Source organism: Daphnia magna, linkage group LG2 (assembly GCF_020631705.1).
Source record: "Daphnia magna isolate NIES linkage group LG2, ASM2063170v1.1, whole genome shotgun sequence".
NCBI lineage: Eukaryota > Metazoa > Arthropoda > Branchiopoda > Diplostraca > Daphniidae > Daphnia > Daphnia magna.
Window position 1 is genome coordinate 8757599 of NC_059183.1, and position 21380 is coordinate 8778978.

Sequence of the window (21380 nt, forward strand, 5' to 3'; positions counted from 1 at the left end):
GTACAACTTACGAGAAGTCACTTTCTCGACCGCAGTTTTTATCTAAGGGAAAATTATATCTGCGGTGCGGGTGGATTTCCGCGTTCCTGTTGACGCTCGGCATTTTTTTATAGACAGCGTGGAAGTTACAACAAACATGCATCACATTCCACAAGTACGTTGATCAATCGCAGTACGAAGCGTAAAGCAGATGGTACTGCATACGTTTGCCTAGGAACATTATGGTTAGTTTTGAAGAAACTAATCCGGCGGATTCAGCACAAAACAGGTAACGCAACATTCCCTTTTTGATTGTCCGTAGTGGCTAAATATATTTTAATCGCAGCCTCCATTTTGAGCGTTGATATAAGCCGCTTCCTACAGTCCAAGCCACAGTTATTCACCTTTTTATTGCATTTTCTTTTCGTAGATGTTTAAATAAGGATACGTGGCAAACTGCTAGACTATAGAATATAAGAAAACTCTTAATATTTTCACAATGTCATGCGTAAAAATTGCAGAGCGTCCTATTACACGATGAGCTGTAAAAAAACCTCCATCGCCATGTTGACAGCTGCCGACGCAAGCCGTTTCGGTGAAAGCATCAACATCGTCTTCCAGTAAATATAACATCCGCACGCATTCACAATACCAATACGTACTAAATAGAATTTTTTTTTTTCATTTTCAAGATGGAAACGAAGTCTCTACAAGATGATCTGGAGGCATTCGCTGATATTTCTTACCGTTTACTTTTCGCTGACGGCTCTGTACAACTTTGGTCTTGGAAAGAAAAACAGAGAGTACGTTATCGTTTTTAATGCCAGTTAAAGTAGAAAAAGAAAAAATTCTAGGCCACTATTTCATGCAGACATTTTGAAGCGTTGACTGCCTATTTCGCCCGCTACACACGTTCCTTTAATTGGATGATTATGTTGGGTTTCTTCACAAACACGGCGTTACATCGACTGTTCAACACGCAAATGACGACGCCTGGTACGGCCAAGATTACCACAGTATTCATCATGTCTCTCAAACAGAATTTGCCTGAGGTACATTACATTGTTCACGAAATGTCTAATCAGAAAAATCAAGTTGTATAGTCACAAGTTAAAAATTAGGGTCCAGTGATTGTTGATCAATACGCTCGCTGGGTCGTGCTAGCTTGGATCCTCACATTTCGCATCGTATGCAAACCACTTCGAGAGAAGTTCCCAAACTTGACTTCCATTCAAAGCTCAGGTTAGCTGCACAATCCTCATAACTTGATTCAGACGTAGAATTATCTTTACTCTGTGTAGGGATTCTTCTCGAGGAGGAGAAAAGGATGCTTCAACGTGGAGGATATCCTACGCCACGTCCTTTAATTGTCATCGAATGTAATTCCCTTTTTTTTTGCTAAGCCAGTCGTGGATTAAGCTGGATCTATATTTCTCTTTTATAGGGATGCTTCTTTTATTAAAAGAATGTGCGAAAGAAGACAGGTACATCAACAAGTCAAGTCACAATAAGAACGTCGAGGCCGTTATGACGTTCAAAAAAGGTTGCAGCAACATTGTGAAAGTAGGATAGCATTAGAAGTGAATGTCATTTACTTCCAGTCAATAATACGAGAATTCAATTGTCAACTTTCAGTTTTCATCGCAAAATATTCCATACGCTGTGATCCAGGTAGTCTATAATTTAAAAAAAACTGAAAAGTGAAGCAGAAGAGGTGATAATTGGTCCATCATTTTGCAAGGCCGTTATTGTAGTGGTTTATTGCTTTGGAATGGTCACAGCCATGGCTCGCAATCTTCCGAGATTCGAAAATGAAATCGTCCGACACGTTATCGCGTACTTCCCCGTGATGCCCTACCTTCAGGTTTGGTCCAAACATTTAGCCATTCGTTTTAGCTTTTAACTTTCACCTTCACGCTCATTTGAAAACAATCGTTGCCAACTGCATATTTTTGTCTTAGTTTTTCGTATTCATCGCGTGGCTCAGCGTCGGCAGAGCAGCCGTGAATCCATTCGGAAACGATGACACTGATATTGACGTCAGGAAACTGTGTGAGACGCACATCCAGGTACGCAAGTGGAATGCTGATGACAAATACGACTATTAACGAATTTTGTTGCACGCAGGATTTGGCTTGGCTCACTGAACTCTACTCTAAAACACTAGATGATGTATTTTATAACTTGGTAAGCTCAAACGCATCGGTGTTATTCTAATTAAGGACAATTGATTTTTTTATTGGCATTATTGCAGCCACAAAAGCAATTCAAAACTGAAAACGAAGAGGAACGTCGATCTACATTTTCAGAAACCGCGTGTTGAAATGCAAGGCAACGTGAGTTATATTTCTCGAACAAACTGTCGATCCATTTTTATACCGACCGACCTTTCATTTTTAGGTTATGGTGGATTCGACAAGTCTGGCACCTGTATATTTTTGCTGCGTTGTTTTTCTTTTTTTTTTTTTATAAACGAATTTTGGTTGCGTCTTTGATGTGTGTTAATCTGCCATTATTTTATTTTTCTATTTACTTATTTTTACCGTTGTCCCCACATTAAAGACGACCTTGTTTTCCGAACCCATCCTTTTTCGTTTGGTTGCTAGGCATATAAAGAAGTAAGCAGGGCGGGTAAGAAAACCTTATGCAAAACAAAAAAGAAACAAAAAAAAAAAAAATGAAGCCGGAAAAAGTAAGAGAGCTCAAATACACACGGTAGACTTTCACCTTTATTTCAACTAGATTTAAATAATTGACTACTTTCTTTGACGCAAAAGCAGCTCTGAATTTCGTTACTGCTATATATAGTTCAAAGCTAAAATTACCTTCTAAAGATTAATCCCAATATAATGAAGCCCCAAATCAAACAAGCACCATTGGAAGTTAAGTTTCGAAAGTCTGGGGAAAACCGAACGAAAGTAAAAATGGAAGGTATCAGCACATAAAAATTGACCTCCTGTTAAATCGTCTGGCCGGATTCGTTTGATGGGGTGAATACAGGTACGTAATGTAAAATTCCACTGCCTTTATTGTGACAGACTTGATTGCATCACTTGGCTGAATCATAACATCCGGCCCTGCTTTTTGGCGCTTCCACAACCGGTTCGTCTACTTTCAGGTGTATACGTACCAGGCCCTTGAGCCAAGCCTGAAGAGTAGCTATAAAAAAACAACCCCAAAAGTAACATTCATACGTCCTGCATGCGTGGGCAAATCAAAATGGGACTTAATACCCCCCCCCCAAAAACCTGTCCACATAGAAGCTGGCATATCATTTGATGGGGCACGTTGCCAGCACCAGATAGTGCTTTTGTTGATGCTGAAGCTGGAAATTTAGCCGCAAGGCTCAGACTTGCTTTAACATTCAACTTTCTTCTACCTGCCTCGCGGCTGTTAGTTAAGCACAGTTACACGTTCTACCAAACTGTTCAGTATTCTTCCTCGTCTGACGCGATCGCCAGCAGTTTTTAATGCATGGAAAAGTGTGTTGAAACCGTTCGGTGTTGCGTGATTCGGCAATCAAAACATTGTGTAGGTTGTCTTTAACAGGACCGCAGAGCCAGAAAGGGAACTGTTTCTGTGATTTTAAATAGTGATGTTTTAAAACTTACCTATGGTTCCCGAAAAATTTGCATCAACCATGCAATAAACCGAACATCTGACCTGGAATCTAGAGCCTTGTCGTTGGGCAATCGTTATGAGTTGTCACCGTTCATTAGACCGAGCGAGGACGTTTCAATTCACTACAGTGGACGCGGCATCTATGCCACTGACGCAACAGTTCTCGTTTAGAAAAAAATCCGACGTGATGATAGTTCCATCGCTCCAAGCCGTCAAACGAACGGCCCCCAACGCTCGCTATTTTGACAGTATCAAAACCCTTTTCCGGTAAAAGAAAAACGTGTTGATTGCCATGATAGTTGAAATAATTCGACGCTTTACAAATCCACAGATGGAAAGGAAGTATATACAGATTAGTGTGGAGGCACTTTCTGTTGTATTACGTCCTTTACGTGACATTGTCACTCATTTACGAGTTTGTTTTGAACAACAGCGGGAAAAGGTGAACGCATTCTTAATCGCTTTTCTATATCCTTGAAATTCATGTCCCTTTCTTTTTCTGTAGACATTTTGAAGCGGTAACTCGATACTTTTCCAAAAGCGCTTCTACGCTCAATTTGATGATTATGTTGGGATTCTTCACATCCACAACGCTACAACGTCTTTTCACAATGCAGACTGCCGTGCCCGGTACTGCGAAAACTATTTCTACCTTCCTAATGTCGTTAAAAACGGACCTTCCGGAAGTATGTTGTCTTATGACCGTGTATTTACTAGTACATTGCTGAATTTATTATCATTATTTTTTTCTCGCTAGGGTTCCATCATCGTGTTCCAGTACGCCCGCTGGGCGGTGCTCAGCTGGATATTGGCCCTTCGCAGCGTTTGCAAACCCCTCCGCAAAAAGTATCCGGACATGATTTCACTCCAAAGAAAAGGTGAGCTCCTTTGCTACATCAGTTTATGCATTTCCATTTGAATGTGAATGAATTATGTTCTGCATATAGGACTTCTTCGACCGTTTGAACGACTGATTCTCGAGCGGGCGGAAACAGATGGAGAACTCACTCCACGTCCTTTGATCGTCATTGATTGTATAAGGACAAGATCAAACTCTTAGTTCGATTCAAATGAGTTTGAAACCCTTTTTTTCAGGGATGCTGTTGTTGCTGAAGGAATGTTTGACCTACGGTCGCTACAACAACAAATCCAGCCATCATAAAAATGTGGAAATGTTGTTGGCTTTCAAAAAGAGCTGCGGAAACATGATCAAATTCGCCACCAAAAATATGCCTCATGCTGTCATCCAGGTAAGGAAGAATTGGAGAAAACGTGCATCAAGCTTAACATTAAACATTCAAAAATGCCCGATGCTCGTTATAGGCTGTTATACTAGCCGTCTATTATTTTGGCTTAGTCACCATGATGGCACGTGATTTATCGTCACCGTTACCAATTCCCTATCAAAGCCTACAAGCCGGAAAACCTGACGCACAAGGTGAAAGTTTCAACGAAGACTCTGTCGACGAAATTCTCACGTACAAGGACACTAGTCGTCCCGATCAGGACGTAATCGTAAAGGCTATCATTTTGTACGTCCCTCTAATGCCACTGATGCAGGTGATGTCGTTCATCAATGAAATCATTTAATTTTAACTCTAACCATGTGCTGTGCAGTTTTTCATCTTCTTTGCGTGGCTGACGTTCGGCCGAATGGCTGTCAATCCTTTCGGCGAGGACGAAACCGACATCGACATCGAACATCTTCTCCAATCTCACATTGATGTAATTCTTGACTTTTGCTTTTCTTATTGGCATTTTAAACTCATGTTGCTTTACAGGACTATAGGCGACTAGGCACTTTGTATTCACTCAAATTGGAAAACTTGTTTCCTGATTTGGTAAGGCCCTTATTCTTCCAGTTACCTGTTCAGTGATTTACGACTGAATTACATCTTTTTCAGCCACAAAAGCGATTCTTCGACGTGGCTCAAACACCGGAAGATAATGAAGGCCAAGCACCTAAAACTGAAGAGATTGCAGAAACCAAATCTCCAGTTTTATACAAAATGGCTTCGTCGCCTGAAATCGGTTCGTTTTCCGTCCTAGGCTCCACAGCAAAAGACGAAAGGAAACGCAAACAAACTGTCCTCCTCATGCCTAATAGAGATGCTACTTGCATCACCATCGACGACACGGATCATATTCGACCAGAGGAACGAAATAACTCGATGTGGTGAATTGCTATCATACGGGGACGAACTAGCCGTGACGTCGATAGTGTTGATTCTCAATTAGTTTGTAATTATTTAACAAATGCAGTGTTTCATTTCAGCAGTTAATGGTGTAGCAAGGTGTAAACGATTACACGTATTGTTTCCAAAATTAATGACAATATTTCAAGACATTTTTAGTTACATTATACGAATAAGACTGACAACCATCGACTGGGTGAGAGCGTTCGTAGTGTCTGTTAAATAACGGCAGTGTCCCCTGTTCACGTTTAGCCATGGCCGTAACTGACACCATAAATATAAAATCAGATTCAAAGACAAATCGAAACTAGTTTTTCTTGCCATTGTACTGGAGGATCACTGAATTCCTGAAAACAAAATGGTTTTGAAAGTTGAATGGATATAGAAACGGATTCCTTTTGTAGCCAAGGATTTTGTCCGAGACAAAAGCAAAATTGCGAGTGAAAATATAGAAAGCCGTAACGGTGTCACAAAAGGGCGTCGGCCTTTTTCTGTACACGTAAAAGAGAAAGATCTCGCTAGCCCTCAAGAAATCTAGAGCAATTTTCCCTTTTTTTTCGAGGCCACGAGATCACGCAGTTGGGTCTGCCTTTTTTTTATCTCCCGTTTGATGGTGATCAAAACCAATCACTTCCGCAATGATTTTCTTTTTCATTATCTTTTGAAAACTGTTTAGACACACGCCCGCAGCCTACAGAGAACAATTTTTTAAGGATTAAGGTCTACTATTTTTTTGTAGGCCTTTTGATACATCACGTTCCATAATAGCCAAAGACGTTTTTTTTTTTGGCAGCCCACTCCTTTTGCCTTTTGGGATTCTACTTTAAACCCATAGGAAAACGATAAAAAAAAGTTGGGGAAGGGTCAAGAAAATCGATTTGCTTGCGGCCAGTGCAACTTATTTTGTCAATGAGGCTGAAGTGATGTAGGTCGCAGGCCAGTAGACTGCTCTGAATCGTTTGTAGACTAAATAATTCATTCTGTAAGCCCATTGGTAATTAGGTCGTCCTTTCTGTGAAACAGCATCAGACCCAGTTTTGCGTTCAGCTGATTCGAACAAGATCAACGGGAGCCAAAGGGCGGGGCTCGTCGTTCTGCCGATTGTTTTTTCGTGCTCTTCCGGGATTCCTCAAGTGAAACTGTTTTGACTTTTTAGCGAAACTCGCCCTGCCCACAGTTTCAAGAAAGAATTCATGGCGATCGGCTGCCGATTGATACTGATGCCCTTTCACCTGCTTAGTTAGTTAACCTGACATCCGCTGTAAAGATTGACTGATCTAACCACCATGATGCACTACGAACGAAGCAAATCTCAAGTGTTTCAAGTGCCATCCGCCTTAGCCGTGGCACAAACTGCTCCCGATGCCAATCGTTTCGGAGAATGTATTTGCATCCTAACGCGGTACGTAATCACAAAAGTCTACACCTTGTGAGGGCTTACCTGTAGTTCACATCACGCCAGCACAACACATCAGGTAACTCTGTGACTGCCAGAAAGGTGACTGCTGGGCCGACTGATGTGAATGTACAAGCTACTTTTGCTAGAAGCCAATTTACATTTGGAATATACAGTGTCATTGTGTCTCATCTGTAAGCAGGTGGAAGGGAAGTATTTACAAACTGGTATGGCGAAACTTGTTGCTGTACTACGCGCTCTATTACATGCTCACTATTCTACACAAATTCATCCTTGATGAAGACGGACAAAAGTAAGTATACACCTTTCCATTTGATGCTTAACTTGTGTATATAGCCATGTTCACATCGTTACGCACCGGTCCAGTGATCATAGAACCGTCTATATGGAGGTAGTTTGTGTTCACGTACAGTATGAGTAATCGGTACTTATCTCTCATAAGTACGCAGCGCGAGCATGGCTGTACGCCAAAAGGAATAACCTGTTAGCGAAGCTCTTGCATAATCACTGTTGTTTTTGTTGTGCACAGAACATTTGTGGCGCTGGCTAAATATTGCTCGAGAAATGAAAATTCTTTTAATTTCATGATCATGCTGGGCTTCTTTACGTCGACGGCAATGCAGCGTCTCTTCTCGATGCAAACGATGATGCCTGGCACGGCTAAAGTCATCGGCTGTTTCACTTTAGCAATTAAGCCAAATATGCCTGAAGTAATTAATCAATTCTTATTTAAATTTTTTTTAAACCTATAGCTTATCTTGATAGCAAAGTACGCCCATTTTTTGTTCATTATCACGTAAAGGGCCCGTTTATAGTTGAACAATTTGCTCGTTGGACTGTCATAGCCTGGATTCTAACATTCCGTTTAGTAAGCAAACCATTACGGGACCTGTATCCCGACATGTTTTCACTTCAAACGGCTGGTATGTATTAATAGATTTTTATCAAGCTGTGCTGACTTCTCTTAAAAGGTTCCCTCGTTTATCTCTGTAATTAAATCCGAAAGGCATCCTTCGAGATAAAGAGCGATTAATTTTGGAAAGAGTTGAAGCCGACGCTGAAAATTCCACGCCTCGACCTTTAGTAGCCATCGATTGTAATTTATCAATAATTCAAAGACAGAATTTGGAGCAAAACATTTTGTATTTGGAAAACAATTAGGGATGTTGCTGCTGCTCAAGGAGACATCGACGCACAATCGTTTTGCCGAAAAATCCAGTCATTTGAAACTTGTTGAAGCTGTGCTGGCCTTCAAGAAAAGCTGCGGGAACACGATCAAAGTTTGATATATTCCTTACATCATTATGTTGGCCTTCTGTAATTCCTGTTTCATTTAACATGTTCGCACAACAGTTTGGAACCCACAACATCCCACATGCACTTATTCAGGTATGATATGGTTAGTAGGATAATTTGGACCGATGCTTGAAATTTCTAGACACCAGGTTTAATTACTTGTTGCATGATTTTAAAGTTGAGAATTTCGAACCAGCATGCAGTGCATTAAAACCATTATTCACATAGAATAGTCATTTTGTTGTGAACGGATCTTAATTGGATCTATTTCATTGTCTCTTTTGTCTAGAACAGGCTGCTATCATAATGGTTTACGCTTTCGGATTGCTTACTTTGATGGCGCGTAACTTAGAAGACGACGGTGATGAGGACAATCATTTGGCGAATAACATTATTTCTTACTTTCCTATTTTGCCTAGCATGCAGGTGATTTCCAGATTTAATAGCCTACAATTGGACACTAAAACAAGTTCAGAAAAATCACTTCTAATATTTTGCATTTAAATTTTAGTTTTTCATTTTTCTTGCCTGGTTGAAATTTGGACGAGCCGCCGTGAATCCGTTCGGAACCGATGAAACCGACATTGACATCAAGCGCCTACTTAAAACTCATATTCAGGTTTACAGACACTTATACCTTAATGATTTCCATATCGAATTTCATGTTCTTGTATTGTGGCAGGATTCCCTTCGGCTTACAAGGCTCTATACTCAGAATCTTGAAGACTTTTTCGGTACTATGGTAAGTGTAACGTTAAATCCGTTGCGAGAAATACTGTAGCCTAAGTTTAACACAATTTATCGATGGACGTTTTCAGCCTCAGCACCAGTATAATGAAACAGATGTTGTTCATCTCTGACGTCGATACGCATCTTCATCTAACGTTTTCAAGGTTACATGAGCTTCGTGTGATACACTTGGATGACGTATCACACATAATAATAACCATTCGTACCAGTGAAGCAGATTTTATTCCTTTGATTGACATGTATAAATTTACACGAGAAAAATGGAAATAGAAATACATAAACGTGTATGAGAGCTTGGCAAGGAGGAGCTATCAATAACGAATTTCTGCAAATATTTAATCATCAAACAGGTTGTAACATAATCGTGTTATAGGTCTACTAAATACTACTGACCTAAAAGTTGTAACGAAGTTAACGCTTAACGCTTTGTTTATCTTATGCTTTTGCATGAGTAAAAAAACCAAACTTGATTTACGTCATGCCCAGCACGATTGAAGGTACAAGATAGCTTACGCTGCCGTCGCAACGGCCCACACCAGGTTCTGAGAATCAGTCCCAATATGCGAACGGCGTGCCCGCCATCTACCGAAGAAAATCGCATTACTAACTTTCTGTTACCTCTCCAACTGCGAGACCGAAGGGGACACACCAGGGAACTTTTCCCCCCCCCCCCCTTTTTTTTTTTTTTTTTTTTTTTTTTAAATTTTTTTTTTTTTTTTTTTTATAATAAAAAATTTTAAAATAAAAAAAAAAAAAAAAAAAAAAAAAAAAAAAAAAAAAAAAAAAAAAAAAAAAAAAAAAAAAAAAAAAAAAAAAAAAAAAAAAAAAAAAAAAAAAAAAAAAAAAAAAAAAAAAAAAAAAAAAAAAAAAAATAAAAAAAAAAAAAAAAAAAAAAAAAAAAAAAAAAAAAAAAAAAAAAAAAAAAAAAAAAAAAAAAAAAAAAAAAAAAAAAAAAAAAAAAAAAAAAAAAAAAAAAAAAAAAAAAAAAAAAAAAAAAAAAAAAAAAAAAAAAAAAAAAAAAAAAAAAAAAAAAAAAAAAAAAAAAAAAAAAAAAAAAAAAAAAAAAAAAAAAAAAAAAAAAAAAAAAAAAAAAAAAAAAAAAAAAAAAAAAAAAAAAAAAAAAAAAAAAAAAAAAAAAAAAAAAAAAAAAAAAAAAAAAAAAAAAAAAAAAAAAAAAAAAAAAAAAAAAAAAAAAAAAAAAAAAAAAAAAAAAAAAAAAAAAAAAAAAAAAAAAAAAAAAAAAAAAAAAAAAAAAAAAAAAAAAAAAAAAAAAAAAAAAAAAAAAAAAAAAAAAAAAAAAAAAAAAAAAAAAAAAAAAAAAAAAAAAAAAAAAAAAAAAAAAAAAAAAAAAAAAAAAAAAAAAAAAAAAAAAAAAAAAAAAAAAAAAAAAAAAAAAAAAAAAAAAAAAAAAAAAAAAAAAAAAAAAAAAAAAAAAAAAAAAAAAAAAAAAAAAAAAAAAAAAAAAAAAAAAAAAAAAAAAAAAAAAAAAAAAAAAAAAAAAAAAAAAAAAAAAAAAAAAAAAAAAAAAAAAAAAAAAAAAAAAAAAAAAAAAAAAAAAAAAAAAAAAAAAAAAAAAAAAAAAAAAAAAAAAAAAAAAAAAAAAAAAAAAAAAAAAAAAAAAAAAAAAAAAAAAAAAAAAAAAAAAAAAAAAAAAAAAAAAAAAAAAAAAAAAAAAAAAAAAAAAAAAAAAAAAAAAAAAAAAAAAAAAAAAAAAAAAAAAAAAAAAAAAAAAAAAAAAAAAAAAAAAAAAAAAAAAAAAAAAAAAAAAAAAAAAAAAAAAAAAAAAAAAAAAAAAAAAAAAAAAAAAAAAAAAAAAAAAAAAAAAAAAAAAAAAAAAAAAAAAAAAAAAAAAAAAAAAAAAAAAAAAAAAAAAAAAAAAAAAAAAAAAAAAAAAAAAAAAAAAAAAAAAAAAAAAAAAAAAAAAAAAAAAAAAAAAAAGAAAAAAAAAAAAAAGGAGAAAAAAAAAAGAAAAAAGGGGAAAAAATCTAAACAGAATCCCTAGCGAGAAACACCATAAGGCCACAATCAATAGTCAAATTTTAAAATAATTATTTAATAATATTATAATGCATATTTATATTTTTTGGCTACCTAGTGACAGAAGGCTAGTTAGTTCGTATGAATTTTTTTCCCAGCTGCCGCTTGCACTTAACGATTATTATCTGCAACAGTGGGTGTGGGCGTGTGGCACTCCCCAATTTTTTCCTTTGTTTAACGTCCTTTCCAATTAAAATATGGCAGTTTCTTGAATAAAATTATATTGAATAATATGCGATTATATACATTTAATCGAATGTCAATGAAAAACTTGGAACTAACTTGGTAGTTTTGGAAATTTTACCAAGTCTGAGAAACTTTTTACTTACTTCAGTCCATGGGTTGCACGTAGAAAACACAAATAGGGACCATTTTTTTTGCTTATTATGTCATTTCGCACTAAATAACTTCAACGAGAATGGTAGCTGTAAGAAGAACCACCTTCGTGAGGTTCGTCATAGTGGCCGCATTACTCATAGCCATTGGATGTATAGTGAGCTTAATCGTAATAGGAACATCGAAACCACCAGAAACGGATCTTACAAGTTCTGAAAGAAAAGATTGCTCTACAATGGAAAAGAAACTACCGGAAGCTCCTACTCGTAACAACCCAAACCATCCTGGCAACGATCCAGATCCCAGATTCGAAAGTGAGATGAAAGAATCCAACATTTACAATCCCAGAGTTGTAAAACCACAGGGAAAAATGTTTCCTCTCAACGACATGTTCGGTAATATTAGTGACGAGGATTTGGAGTCTCTCCTTTTGTCTCATGAGCAAAAACCAAGCCTAGAAAAAGAAATGATCCATACATTATCATCGATCGTTTCTGGCGTTAGCGACCCCAACATAAAGCGTACGCATAAGGCGAACGTCAAAACCAAGAAAAACCTCGAGTTCAAAGCAGAGATGACTAAGCTTCTGACATCTATTGTCCAGGAGACCAATCCGACAAAAAAATGGAGCCTGGCAGAAATACTGTCATCAATTGTTTTGGAGCAGGGGATAGATCTTGAAGTCAAGGACATGATGAGACGTGTGGTAGTCAATATAGTAAACCAACACGAAGCCGACCCAGTAGTTAAATGGAAAATGGTGGAATTAGTGTCAGACGTAATTTCTCAAGAATCTGACGAGGCTTTGAAATGGAAAATGTTGTATACTCTGTGGAAGATATCTTCTCAAAATATGGAGACGAAATTTAAGTCCCAAATGTTAACCATTCTTTCAGCAATTGCAAGGGAGGAGAATAGCCCAGAAACACAGCTCAAAACTGCAACTACGCTATCTTCCATTATTCACAGATTTGGAAAAGAGGAGACCAGGGAAAACATGGAGCGGCTTCTTTCGATAATAGTTCATTCCAGTGAAAATTTCGAATCTACTACTGCGGATACTGCAGAGTCGGAAGTTGACAAACAATCCGAATTAGAAACCGTATTCCCAAAAAAGTCAACAAGTGTCGACGCCAAGTTAACATTTATAAACATACTCTCGAACTTAGCACAAGAGGAAACAAAAAGAAAGGTGGCAGCAATCCTCATCGAATTAATATCGTTGACTGAGTCACAATCACCCAGAATTAAAGCAGCGATGGACCGAGTTCTCACCAAGATAATTACGAATAATCTTATAACGACAGACATGCAATCAGAAATGGTTTCTAATCTCTCGAATATACTGGATGAAAAAAAGGCACCAGCAGAAGACCAAGCCCGAAAATCAGAAATGACAGATTTGTTGTCGCACGTAACCAGCGAAGTTAAGGCACCTATCGCGGAATCTGGAATGAAATCAGAAATGATAAACATTGTTTCGCGATTTGGTGATGAAGAAAAGGCTGCAGTATCTAAACCCGAAAGAGTTTATTTACCCACCCAAGTAGCTGGTAAAGGAGAGCAACTAGCTGCGGATTTTCGGCAACAGACAGAAATGGTCAACATGTTCACGAAAGTTCTTGATGAAGAAAAGGCACCAGCAGAAGACCTAGCCCGAAAATCGGAAATGACAGATTTGTTTTCGCACGTAACCAGCGAAGTTAAGGCACCTATCGCGGAATCTGGAATGAAATCAGAAATGATAAACATTGTTTCGCGATTTGGTGATGAAGAAAAGGCTGCAGTATCTAAACCCGAAAAAGTTTATTTACCCACCCAAGGAGCTGGTAAAGGAGAGCAACTAGCTGCGGATTTTCGGCAACAGACAGAAATGGTCGACATGTTCACGAAAGTTCTTGATGAAGAAAAGGCACCAGCAGAAGACCTAGCCCGAAAATCGGAAATGACAGATTTGTTTTCGCACGTAACCAGCGAAGTTAAGGCATCTATCGCGAAATCTAAAATTAAATCAGAAATGATTAAGATTCTTTCGCAATATGATGATAAGGAAAAGGTGGAAACTAATGCAGTTCGACTGAAAAAGTGAAAATAAAAAAGTTTGGTTTGATTTTTATTGAATAATAACGATGATTGTACGAAATGACATGCAAAAAATAAAAAAATAAAAAAAAAATAAATTTAGAACTCTTACCTTACATTTAATTAAGATAAACAACACTCATTTTCAGTTATAAAGAAGAAAAAAAAAACACAAATAAATTCCTCTTGATATTATATACATATAGTATCCAGTGATGCGAACAACGGAATTTTGGTGACGTACTGTAATACGTACAAGTCATACGTAATTTAAGTCTGTTACGTAATAAGTAAAAAAAGATACGTCAACGTAAGTCACTTATTTCAATAATTCGAACGTACGACGTTAGGTCAGCAATACAGTCATACGTGGAAGTTTCTTTAGCAGGCAAATGGGTCTATATCCTATTATCCTTCTATTTCTTTTTGATGGAGGGGATAGTTTGGTGCCTACCGTACCCCTTTATGGTATTCCTATTTCTCTTTCTTTACAACCCGCGAAAAAGGTGCAACATTAAAAGTAGGAAAATTGACTGAAACGTAGAGGAAGAGAAGAATGGAAAGAAAACGAGGGTATGGTAACTAAAATGTTAAATGAAACGAGGGGGTGAAGTTGAACTGAAGGCCAACGGTGGTCTGGACCACCGTAAACTTTTTCAGTTGAACTTCACATTGAAGTTGTCGCCAAAACGGTCACCTAGTTCAGCCAACTACCGGACGGTTGACGCAAAAACACAAGTTCACTGAAAAGTCGAACTAAAAGTTGACGCCAAAATGCGCCCACAGAGCGATCTCGGTCAGTTAACAATGTGTCTACAGACAGCACTAAGGGCGCGTTTTCGCGTCAACTGTTTGTTGAGCTTTTTTGTTCAACTTCAACTTGTAATTTCACGAGAAAATGGATTTCTATAAATAGTTAAACTAAGACGTTGAAGTATTAGTTGAAGTAAAACCTCAACCGAGTTGAACAGAAGGTCAACGGTGGTCTGGACCACCGTTGAGCAAGTTCAACTTTTCAAGTTCAACCTTCAATTCAGCATGACGCAGAAATGGAGGTTGAACGGACATCAAGTTCTACCATCTAGTGGCAGTTGACGAGAAAACGGTAGTCGACCAAACTAGTTCAACAGAAAGTTGACACGAAAACGCGCCCTAAGCCTGGTGATGAAAGTAGAACGTTTGCAAGGACACAGGCAATTGTTTCGTCACATCATCTCTAACCACGGAAGAAAATTCTAAAAAGGAAAATTCAAGCAAGGAAAAAAAATAAATACGATGAGGATACTGATGTTGGATGTCAGATTGCCGTAGGAAAGGTGTCACACTTCACATTATTATGATTGATGTACCATTTAGACAAACTATAAACAGAGTGGAAAACTATCACATTTAAAAGATATTTTAGTTTACCAACGCATTAGGACTCAACTACATGTGTTATATGTTTATGTGACTAAAATCTATGCCACTTTTTAGCTCGACTTAGTTAGCAAAGCTACGGGTGGTCCTCGCTCCTTTTTTGTTGTTTGTTTGTTGTTTTTGTTGTTGTTTCTTCCATGTACGGGCAATATTCCATGGAAGCTTGTGGGCAAATTGGATCCTCATTTATACAGCCTTCTGGAATCCGGTAGAGATAACTGGCCATGCCGCAGGCGTTTCGTTGAAAGTAAAGGTCCCCACTTCTGAACAGTCTCAAAGGGAAATCCACGGAAAACGGCTGATCACGAGAAGGCTTGCTCCTGCCACCCTCAGTGACAAACATGTGCCGCTGTTGATTAGGCCGTCGTCCACCACAACAATGTTTTATTGTGTCTAGCTACTTGAAAAGAAAAAAAATGACAACAGTGATGCATTACGATAAAAGCAAATCGCAAGTACTTCGTAAAGTAAGTCAAGTGCCATCCGTCCTAGCATTGGCTCAAACTGCACCGGACGCCAACCGTTTCGGTGAATCCTTTCGCATTCTCTTAAGGTAAACGTACAGTATTTATCTGATATTTAAACAGTATAGTAACTTTTTCATGTAGACATCTTTCATTTTAAAAATGTCACTTTTTTTTAATATTTTAGATGGAAGGGAAGCATTTACAAGTTCATTTGGAGAGACTTGTTAGTATACTATTTTCTTTTTTACCTGCTGTCCATTCTGCACAGCGTTCTAGACGACGATGGAAAAAAGTAAGATAATCTTACATTATTTTTGATGTTTTGGAAAAGAAACGTAAAGTGTTCGAGGCCGTAGAGAGCGGAGCCGAAGTCATCTTACAGCCACATGCTTACGCCTATTTAGAACTAGGAACAAATGTCAAATGTTCCAATTGGTTAGTGAAAGCTCGCTACGACCTTGGCCTTGTTCACACATCAGCTTTAGCTTAAACTCTATGCCCGGCAGGTGCTTCACGTACACATAACATTAACTTGTACTTTTTTAAAACAGAACGTTTCAGGCTTTGGCGAAATACTGCTTAAAAAATTCCAATTCTATTAATCTAATGATCATGTTGACATTTTTCACTACAACTGCTATGCAGCGTCTGTTTTCAATGCAAACGACGATCCCAGGAACGGCGAAAGTCATCACCTGTTTCATCATGTCAATCAAGCCAAATTTACTGGAAGTACTTGGCGATTCACTTTAATCACAAGTTTCCAACACAGAGCTTAAATAGGAATTTTTGCTATCTTTATTTATTTTCAGGGTCCAATCATCGTTGAACAGTTTGCACGTTGGACAGTTTTGGCGTGGATTTTGACTTTCCGTGTTGTTTGCAAACCATTGCGCACAATGTTTCCCGACATGATTTCACTTCAAGTGGCAGGTGATCTTTGCCTAAAACTTATACATCCGTCGTAGTATGTTTTAAATCAAATTCCTTATATTTAGGAATCATACGCGAAAAAGAAAGGGTAATCTTAGAGCGAGTTGAGACCGAAGGAAACAAAACACCCCGTGCATTGGTAGTTATCGACTGGATGCTGTTGCTACTCAAAGAAACCGCGATACACAATCGCTTTGCCGAAAAATCTAATCACCTTAAGGTTATCGAAATTCTAATGACCTTCAAAAAAAGTTGCGGAAACACCATAAAGGTATGATTTTTTTTAAAAAGATATTTGCACACTCAGTAGAATTCCCATCTAACGAAATATTTGAAATGAAAAGTTTGCAACGAAGAACATTCCTTACGCGTTAATTCAGGTATTTAGAAATTATGATGAGTTTTCAGCTTGTAGAGAACAGTCAGTTTGAAATGTTTTACCTTTTATCAAGGCTGCCATTATAGTCGTCTATGCGTATGGTTTAGTAACGTTGATGGCTCGTAATTTTGAAGAAGCTGGCAGCAGTGGTTTCCTGGAAGGCATCGTTAACTATTTTCCTGTTATTCCCAGCATGCAGGTTCGTTATTCAAATTCATTGAAATGTGTTTACTCAACATTATGAACCGAATCAATTCTGTTTTCTTCGTTTGCTCAGTTTTTCATTTTTCTCATCTGGTTAAATTTTGGCCGCACTGCAGTGAATCCATTTGGAACCGACGAGGAAGACATCAATGTCAAACTCTTGCTTGAAACTCATATTCAGGTACTGAGACTTTCGATGATACTTTTCTTTTTATGTACTATTATATTTTTTCTTGTGTGATAAGGACTCTTTTCGCTTGGCGAATCTCTACACACAGGATTTGGATCAAATCTTTGGCATCATGGTTAGTAAAGCTATCTTCTTATTGAATTACTGTTTTTTATTTAATTAAATTTGTTACGTTCATAAATTTAGCCACAGCAACCATACAATGAAGCTTCTTTACTTCAAAATACTATTCCTGTTTTGAAATAGTGTACGATGTGTGCAAATAAAACCAAGTTTTTTGTGTAAATTTGCCTGGCTGGATTGACATAGCAGCTTATCACAGCCAATGTTAAGCCATGTTTGGGTGCATTTTGACCCATACAATACATCATGATCAACATTGATATTTTATCAGGTATTGCCTACAATACTGGCCTCGCATTTTTCAGCTAAGAGGATTATGCTAAAAGAAATCGTCGTTACTGCGCTGAAAGTGGTCAGCACTGTGTTGCCACGTACGGATTCCACATGGGGTTCATTGTCCTTGAAATTAGACATCTGCTTCCTTGGTAACTGCGTTGCATAAACAACGCTATGTATTGTTGGATCACACAGAATCATACCGCAAAACGGAAAGTTTTGGTTTGAAAGAAAACGGCGTGAGTTCACTAACGCCTATAACATTGCTGTCCTCTCCTTCGGCTATGGCGTCTGTCTTATACCGGATGCCCAGCAAGGCTACCAGAAGCCAGCAGGCAAATTTATTGTTGTTTTTTGAATAATATATACGGTGTACCGAATCTGGTTGATTTTCTAACACTGTATACTGATGAAGTACGCTACCTCTGACAGCAACAGTTGTCTAGTTGTAACTGTAAGGAACAGAGGACCAGGCATCGGTGGTTGGTGCTACTATACTCCTGACGTTGCAGTTATCATTTGGCTTTAAATTTTAACGTCTATGATAGAAAACCAGGCAAACAAGAAAAGTGTGCAATTTTTCCAAGTCGAAAATCCACAATGCAGTTTTCGGGGAAACCGCAAGTATTGCGTCGAGTCAGCCAAGTGCCGTCAGTGCTAGCGTTTTCTCAGACTGCTCCAGATGCCAATCGTTTTGGAGAATCCATTCGTATCCTTTTACGGTATAAATTCCCTAGTCTTTGCTGAAAGTGTATTTTATTTTATTACATAGTGTGTGGTCTGTCCTGTTTGATTCAGATGGAAGGGGAGCGTTTACAAGGCAATATGGAAAGACCTGCTGGTGTACTACGCACTCTATTACTTGCTCACTATTTTACACAATTTCGTTCTCGGCGATGACGGCAAAAAGTAAGTATTTTCATCCTACATTGCATTTGTTTAAAGATTATTTTCACCAAAGACGAAGAACGTTCAGGGTCGAAGCTAGCACGAAGCCGTCTGCTCGTTCATGCAAAGAAAAAACCGCAAAAGTTTGGTTTCCAGAATAAGTTTTAAAAAAGGAAACAGATTAATAAAGCTAGCTTTAGGGCGCGGCTAGAACAAACTTTGTTACCCAGTAATTGTGCAAGTGTAGCGGCCCTGATCTTATTTCAATAAGCTTTTACGAAATCGGCCTAGATATACACACTACATTCGATTATTTTTGTCTGATTGCAGAGCGTTCATGGTTTTGGCAAAATACTGCTTACGAAACTCAAATTCCATCAATCTAATGATTATGTTGTCGTTTTTCACTTCGACCGCTTTGCAACGCCTTTTTACCGTGCAAACCATGATTCCGGGGACAGCTAAAGTTATCACGTTTTTCGTTATGTCGCTCAAACCAAATCTACCTGAGGTACAGTTAGCTTATTATCACGATGGGTCATTCCAATCTAAAATTTAATGCGCTCCATTCATATTTTTTTTAATGTGTAAAGGGCCCTATTATTGTTGAACAATTTGCACGCTGGACGGTAATTGCATGGATTCTCACTTTCCGTGTAGTGTGTAAACCATTACGGACCATGTTTCCGAACATGATTTCTCTTCAAGTAGCCGGTAACAAGCATGATTACAAGTTCTCTATTGTTTCTCAGGCTATTATTAAGTATTCACCCGCAAAATCTTTAACCCCAAGGAATCATTAGAGAGAAAGAACGATTGATTCTAGAGAGAGTAGAGACTGAGCACAATACGACACCTCGCGCTTTAGTCGTGATTGACTGGATGATCTTGTTACTGAAAGAAACCTCGATACACAATCGTTTTACAGAGAAATCTAATCATTTAAAATCCCTTGATGTTGTAATGTCCTTTAAGAAGAGCTGCGGAAACACGATAAAGGTATTACTGTTTCATTTTGTTTAACATGTTCATTTTGATTTAATTTACGTTGTGTTGACACTTTGGGAAAAAACAAAACAGTTTGCAACAAAGAATATTCCATACGCCCTTATTCAGGTAGGTGTTGTTTGTAATCCTAATAAGAACTTAATAATACCCTGCTAATTTTATCAGGCTGCCATCATAGTCGTCTATACTTACGGATTGATGACACTTATGGCTCGTAATTTCGATGATGCGGACAGTGCTGGATTCATGACGGGCATTGTAAATTATTTCCCGATTATTCCCAGCTTGCAGGTTCGTATTGCACAAAAACTTCAGTAAATCAAAGGTTTTCCCCATTTAGTAAAATTTCTTTTCTATTCTCTTTAGTTCTTTGTTTTTCTTGTTTGGTTGAATTTTGGTCGAATTGCTGTGAATCCTTTTGGAACGGATGAGGATGATATCGATGTTAACCTACTTCTTGAGACTCATATTCAGGTATTTTCAAACATATTGCGTTAATTGGGTTTTTTTCCATTTAACTGTATGGGAAAACAATTTGCTGTAGGATTCTTATCGGTTAGCAAATCTGTATACTCAGGATTTGGAAAGTGTTTTTGGTGCTATGGTAAATTGTGTTCTGTTTTCTGCACAAGATTTGCTTTACAATTCACATTATTTTTTTTTGAATTAGCCTCAGAAACAGTATAACGAAGCACCCTCTTCCTAGCTCCTTTTGTCTGCTGAAACGCTGAAACATTTGCAGAAACAATCTCATCCTATAGCGCATTGTGCGTGCAAAGTAACTTTAATGGATTTCTCCTTTTATTTATATGTCTTTTTTAAGCAACTTGCCTCTTCTTCCTCTCCCAAAGAAGTGATTTAAATTATAGGTCAATTTCAATTGTATAAACGATATTAAATAGTGTATAAGTTCCAGAATGTTAGTGAACTTTCCTCAGCATACCAGAAACTGATTGGGTACATATACAACGGCGAAGAACTGATCACTAAAAGGCGTTCGTGTCCTTCCGACTGGTGATTTACTGCGTCCAACCATTCTCGTGGCGTAAAACGGAAAGTGCTGGTATGAAATTGTATCCTTAGGTTATTCACAGCAAAAATTTCTTGCAAATGTCGAAAGGAGGACTGTTAATACCTTCTGTTTTTCGATCGTGATTTGGTGATCAAATTGCCAACAGCGGTTCTCTATCGGTAACAATTTAGCAATTATAGCTAAATTTGCGCCAATTTCATCCGTGTGGACTACATAAATTTTGCAGGATCGATCAAGCTTATTCGAAAACAAAGGTAACTTGCTCCATTAGTCAATCACGATGCGAAATTTCTTGGTAGCCTCTTTTTGGTGCTATAGTCTTTTACCTTGCGTTGTCCAATGTGTATTTGCTTATCATGTCCCTTCACTTTTACTCATCAAGGTCGACAGGAAGAAAAGGGCAGAGAAGAAAAATTACGTAGCTCACACCACATAGTGCTACAAACTATCTGAATGCTCACTGCAAACGGCTACAACGTAAAAGCAGGTTGTATTTAAAAAAAAAAGGAAATATCCTATTGTAACTGTAGAACGAAACAAGTGTGACCAGTTTAAAATGCGCCATTCTTTGGTGGACAGGAGCACGAGTCTTTTAGTTTCTTGAGTCAGATCAAATGGAAACCAGTGGATGAATTTATTTTTGTCCATCTGGGCTATTCTATTGACTCTTTGATCTGGGCTCCAGGATAAACACGATTTCCTTTATTCTTAACATAGAATTTGTGACACTTGGTTAGAGCTGACACT

At 37.1% G+C, this 21380-nt stretch overlaps 5 protein-coding genes across 7 annotated transcripts; all 5 read left to right on the plus strand.

The window, feature by feature from the left end:
* Window positions 1-128: 128 nt before the first annotated feature.
* Window positions 129-2469, plus strand: LOC116917988 (bestrophin-2). Its single transcript, XM_032923616.2, has 13 exons — window positions 129-268; window positions 501-599; window positions 672-782; window positions 851-1031; window positions 1101-1221; window positions 1281-1358; window positions 1424-1542; window positions 1615-1650; window positions 1721-1843; window positions 1941-2048; window positions 2107-2166; window positions 2234-2315; window positions 2380-2469. Exons 1-12 carry the CDS (start codon window positions 222-224, stop codon window positions 2300-2302), a joined length of 1152 nt encoding a protein of 383 aa, XP_032779507.1. The 5' UTR covers window positions 129-221; the 3' UTR covers window positions 2303-2315; window positions 2380-2469.
* A 957-nt stretch (window positions 2470-3426) lies between these two features.
* On the plus strand, window positions 3427-5929 carry LOC116917987 (bestrophin-4). The gene is made up of 10 exons (XM_032923615.2): window positions 3427-3867; window positions 3932-4042; window positions 4106-4286; window positions 4358-4478; window positions 4548-4634; window positions 4696-4850; window positions 4924-5160; window positions 5218-5325; window positions 5382-5441; window positions 5505-5929. The coding sequence occupies exons 1-10, from the start codon at window positions 3677-3679 to the stop codon at window positions 5778-5780; spliced, it is 1527 nt and encodes a 508-aa protein (XP_032779506.2). The 5' UTR covers window positions 3427-3676; the 3' UTR covers window positions 5781-5929.
* A 783-nt stretch (window positions 5930-6712) lies between these two features.
* LOC116917993 (bestrophin-4) lies at window positions 6713-9550 on the plus strand. Of its 2 annotated transcripts, none has more exons than XM_032923622.2 (11): window positions 6713-7197; window positions 7391-7504; window positions 7742-7922; window positions 8015-8135; window positions 8219-8308; window positions 8374-8492; window positions 8566-8601; window positions 8803-8934; window positions 9020-9127; window positions 9191-9250; window positions 9327-9550. In XM_032923622.2, the coding sequence occupies exons 1-11, from the start codon at window positions 7082-7084 to the stop codon at window positions 9366-9368; spliced, it is 1119 nt and encodes a 372-aa protein (XP_032779513.2). In that variant the 5' UTR covers window positions 6713-7081; the 3' UTR covers window positions 9369-9550. The 2 variants fall into 2 exon arrangements, with proteins under 2 accessions (XP_032779513.2, XP_032779514.2); XM_032923623.2 differs by having other exon boundaries at window positions 6716-7197; window positions 7394-7504.
* A 5362-nt stretch (window positions 9551-14912) lies between these two features.
* LOC116918008 (bestrophin-4) lies at window positions 14913-17688 on the plus strand. 2 transcript variants are annotated; one of them, XM_032923645.2, is made up of 10 exons: window positions 14913-15685; window positions 15784-15891; window positions 16151-16331; window positions 16412-16532; window positions 16598-16803; window positions 16877-16912; window positions 16985-17110; window positions 17189-17296; window positions 17361-17420; window positions 17492-17688. In XM_032923645.2, the coding sequence occupies exons 1-10, from the start codon at window positions 15549-15551 to the stop codon at window positions 17549-17551; spliced, it is 1143 nt and encodes a 380-aa protein (XP_032779536.2). In that variant the 5' UTR covers window positions 14913-15548; the 3' UTR covers window positions 17552-17688. The 2 variants fall into 2 exon arrangements, with proteins under 2 accessions (XP_032779536.2, XP_032779537.2); XM_032923646.2 differs by having other exon boundaries at window positions 15543-15685; window positions 16245-16331.
* A 132-nt stretch (window positions 17689-17820) lies between these two features.
* On the plus strand, window positions 17821-21127 carry LOC116918009 (bestrophin-2). The gene is made up of 12 exons (XM_032923649.2): window positions 17821-18186; window positions 18253-18426; window positions 18503-18613; window positions 18923-19103; window positions 19186-19306; window positions 19386-19591; window positions 19673-19708; window positions 19766-19891; window positions 19967-20074; window positions 20145-20204; window positions 20271-20887; window positions 21016-21127. The coding sequence occupies exons 2-11, from the start codon at window positions 18305-18307 to the stop codon at window positions 20304-20306; spliced, it is 1107 nt and encodes a 368-aa protein (XP_032779540.2). The 5' UTR covers window positions 17821-18186; window positions 18253-18304; the 3' UTR covers window positions 20307-20887; window positions 21016-21127.
* The last annotated feature ends 253 nt before the right edge of the window (window positions 21128-21380 follow it).

Excerpts from the sequence above, each read along its gene's own strand:
- LOC116917988 (XM_032923616.2), top strand. The coding sequence starts at position 222 with ATGGTTAGTTTTGAAGAAACTAATCCGGCGGATTCAGCACAAAACAG. Across the intron at positions 269-500 it reads GCGGATTCAGCACAAAACAG|AGCGTCCTATTACACGATGA; the intron begins GTAACGCAACAT and ends TAAAAATTGCAG. Across the intron at positions 1,359-1,423 it reads TCCTTTAATTGTCATCGAAT|GGATGCTTCTTTTATTAAAA; the intron begins GTAATTCCCTTT and ends TCTCTTTTATAG.
- LOC116917987 (XM_032923615.2), top strand. The coding sequence starts at position 3,677 with ATGAGTTGTCACCGTTCATTAGACCGAGCGAGGACGTTTCAATTCACT. Across the intron at positions 4,287-4,357 it reads TAAAAACGGACCTTCCGGAA|GGTTCCATCATCGTGTTCCA; the intron begins GTATGTTGTCTT and ends TTTTCTCGCTAG. Across the intron at positions 5,326-5,381 it reads TTCTCCAATCTCACATTGAT|GACTATAGGCGACTAGGCAC; the intron begins GTAATTCTTGAC and ends GTTGCTTTACAG.
- LOC116917993 (XM_032923622.2), top strand. The coding sequence starts at position 7,082 with ATGATGCACTACGAACGAAGCAAATCTCAAGTGTTTCAAGTGCCATCC. Across the intron at positions 7,923-8,014 it reads TTAAGCCAAATATGCCTGAA|GGCCCGTTTATAGTTGAACA; the intron begins GTAATTAATCAA and ends TATCACGTAAAG. Across the intron at positions 9,128-9,190 it reads TACTTAAAACTCATATTCAG|GATTCCCTTCGGCTTACAAG; the intron begins GTTTACAGACAC and ends GTATTGTGGCAG.
- LOC116918008 (XM_032923645.2), top strand. The coding sequence starts at position 15,549 with ATGACAACAGTGATGCATTACGATAAAAGCAAATCGCAAGTACTTCGT. Across the intron at positions 17,297-17,360 it reads TGCTTGAAACTCATATTCAG|GACTCTTTTCGCTTGGCGAA; the intron begins GTACTGAGACTT and ends TTGTGTGATAAG. Across the intron at positions 17,421-17,491 it reads ATCAAATCTTTGGCATCATG|CCACAGCAACCATACAATGA; the intron begins GTTAGTAAAGCT and ends TCATAAATTTAG.
- LOC116918009 (XM_032923649.2), top strand. The coding sequence starts at position 18,305 with ATGCAGTTTTCGGGGAAACCGCAAGTATTGCGTCGAGTCAGCCAAGTG. Across the intron at positions 18,614-18,922 it reads CTCGGCGATGACGGCAAAAA|AGCGTTCATGGTTTTGGCAA; the intron begins GTAAGTATTTTC and ends GTCTGATTGCAG. Across the intron at positions 19,892-19,966 it reads CGATTATTCCCAGCTTGCAG|TTCTTTGTTTTTCTTGTTTG; the intron begins GTTCGTATTGCA and ends TATTCTCTTTAG.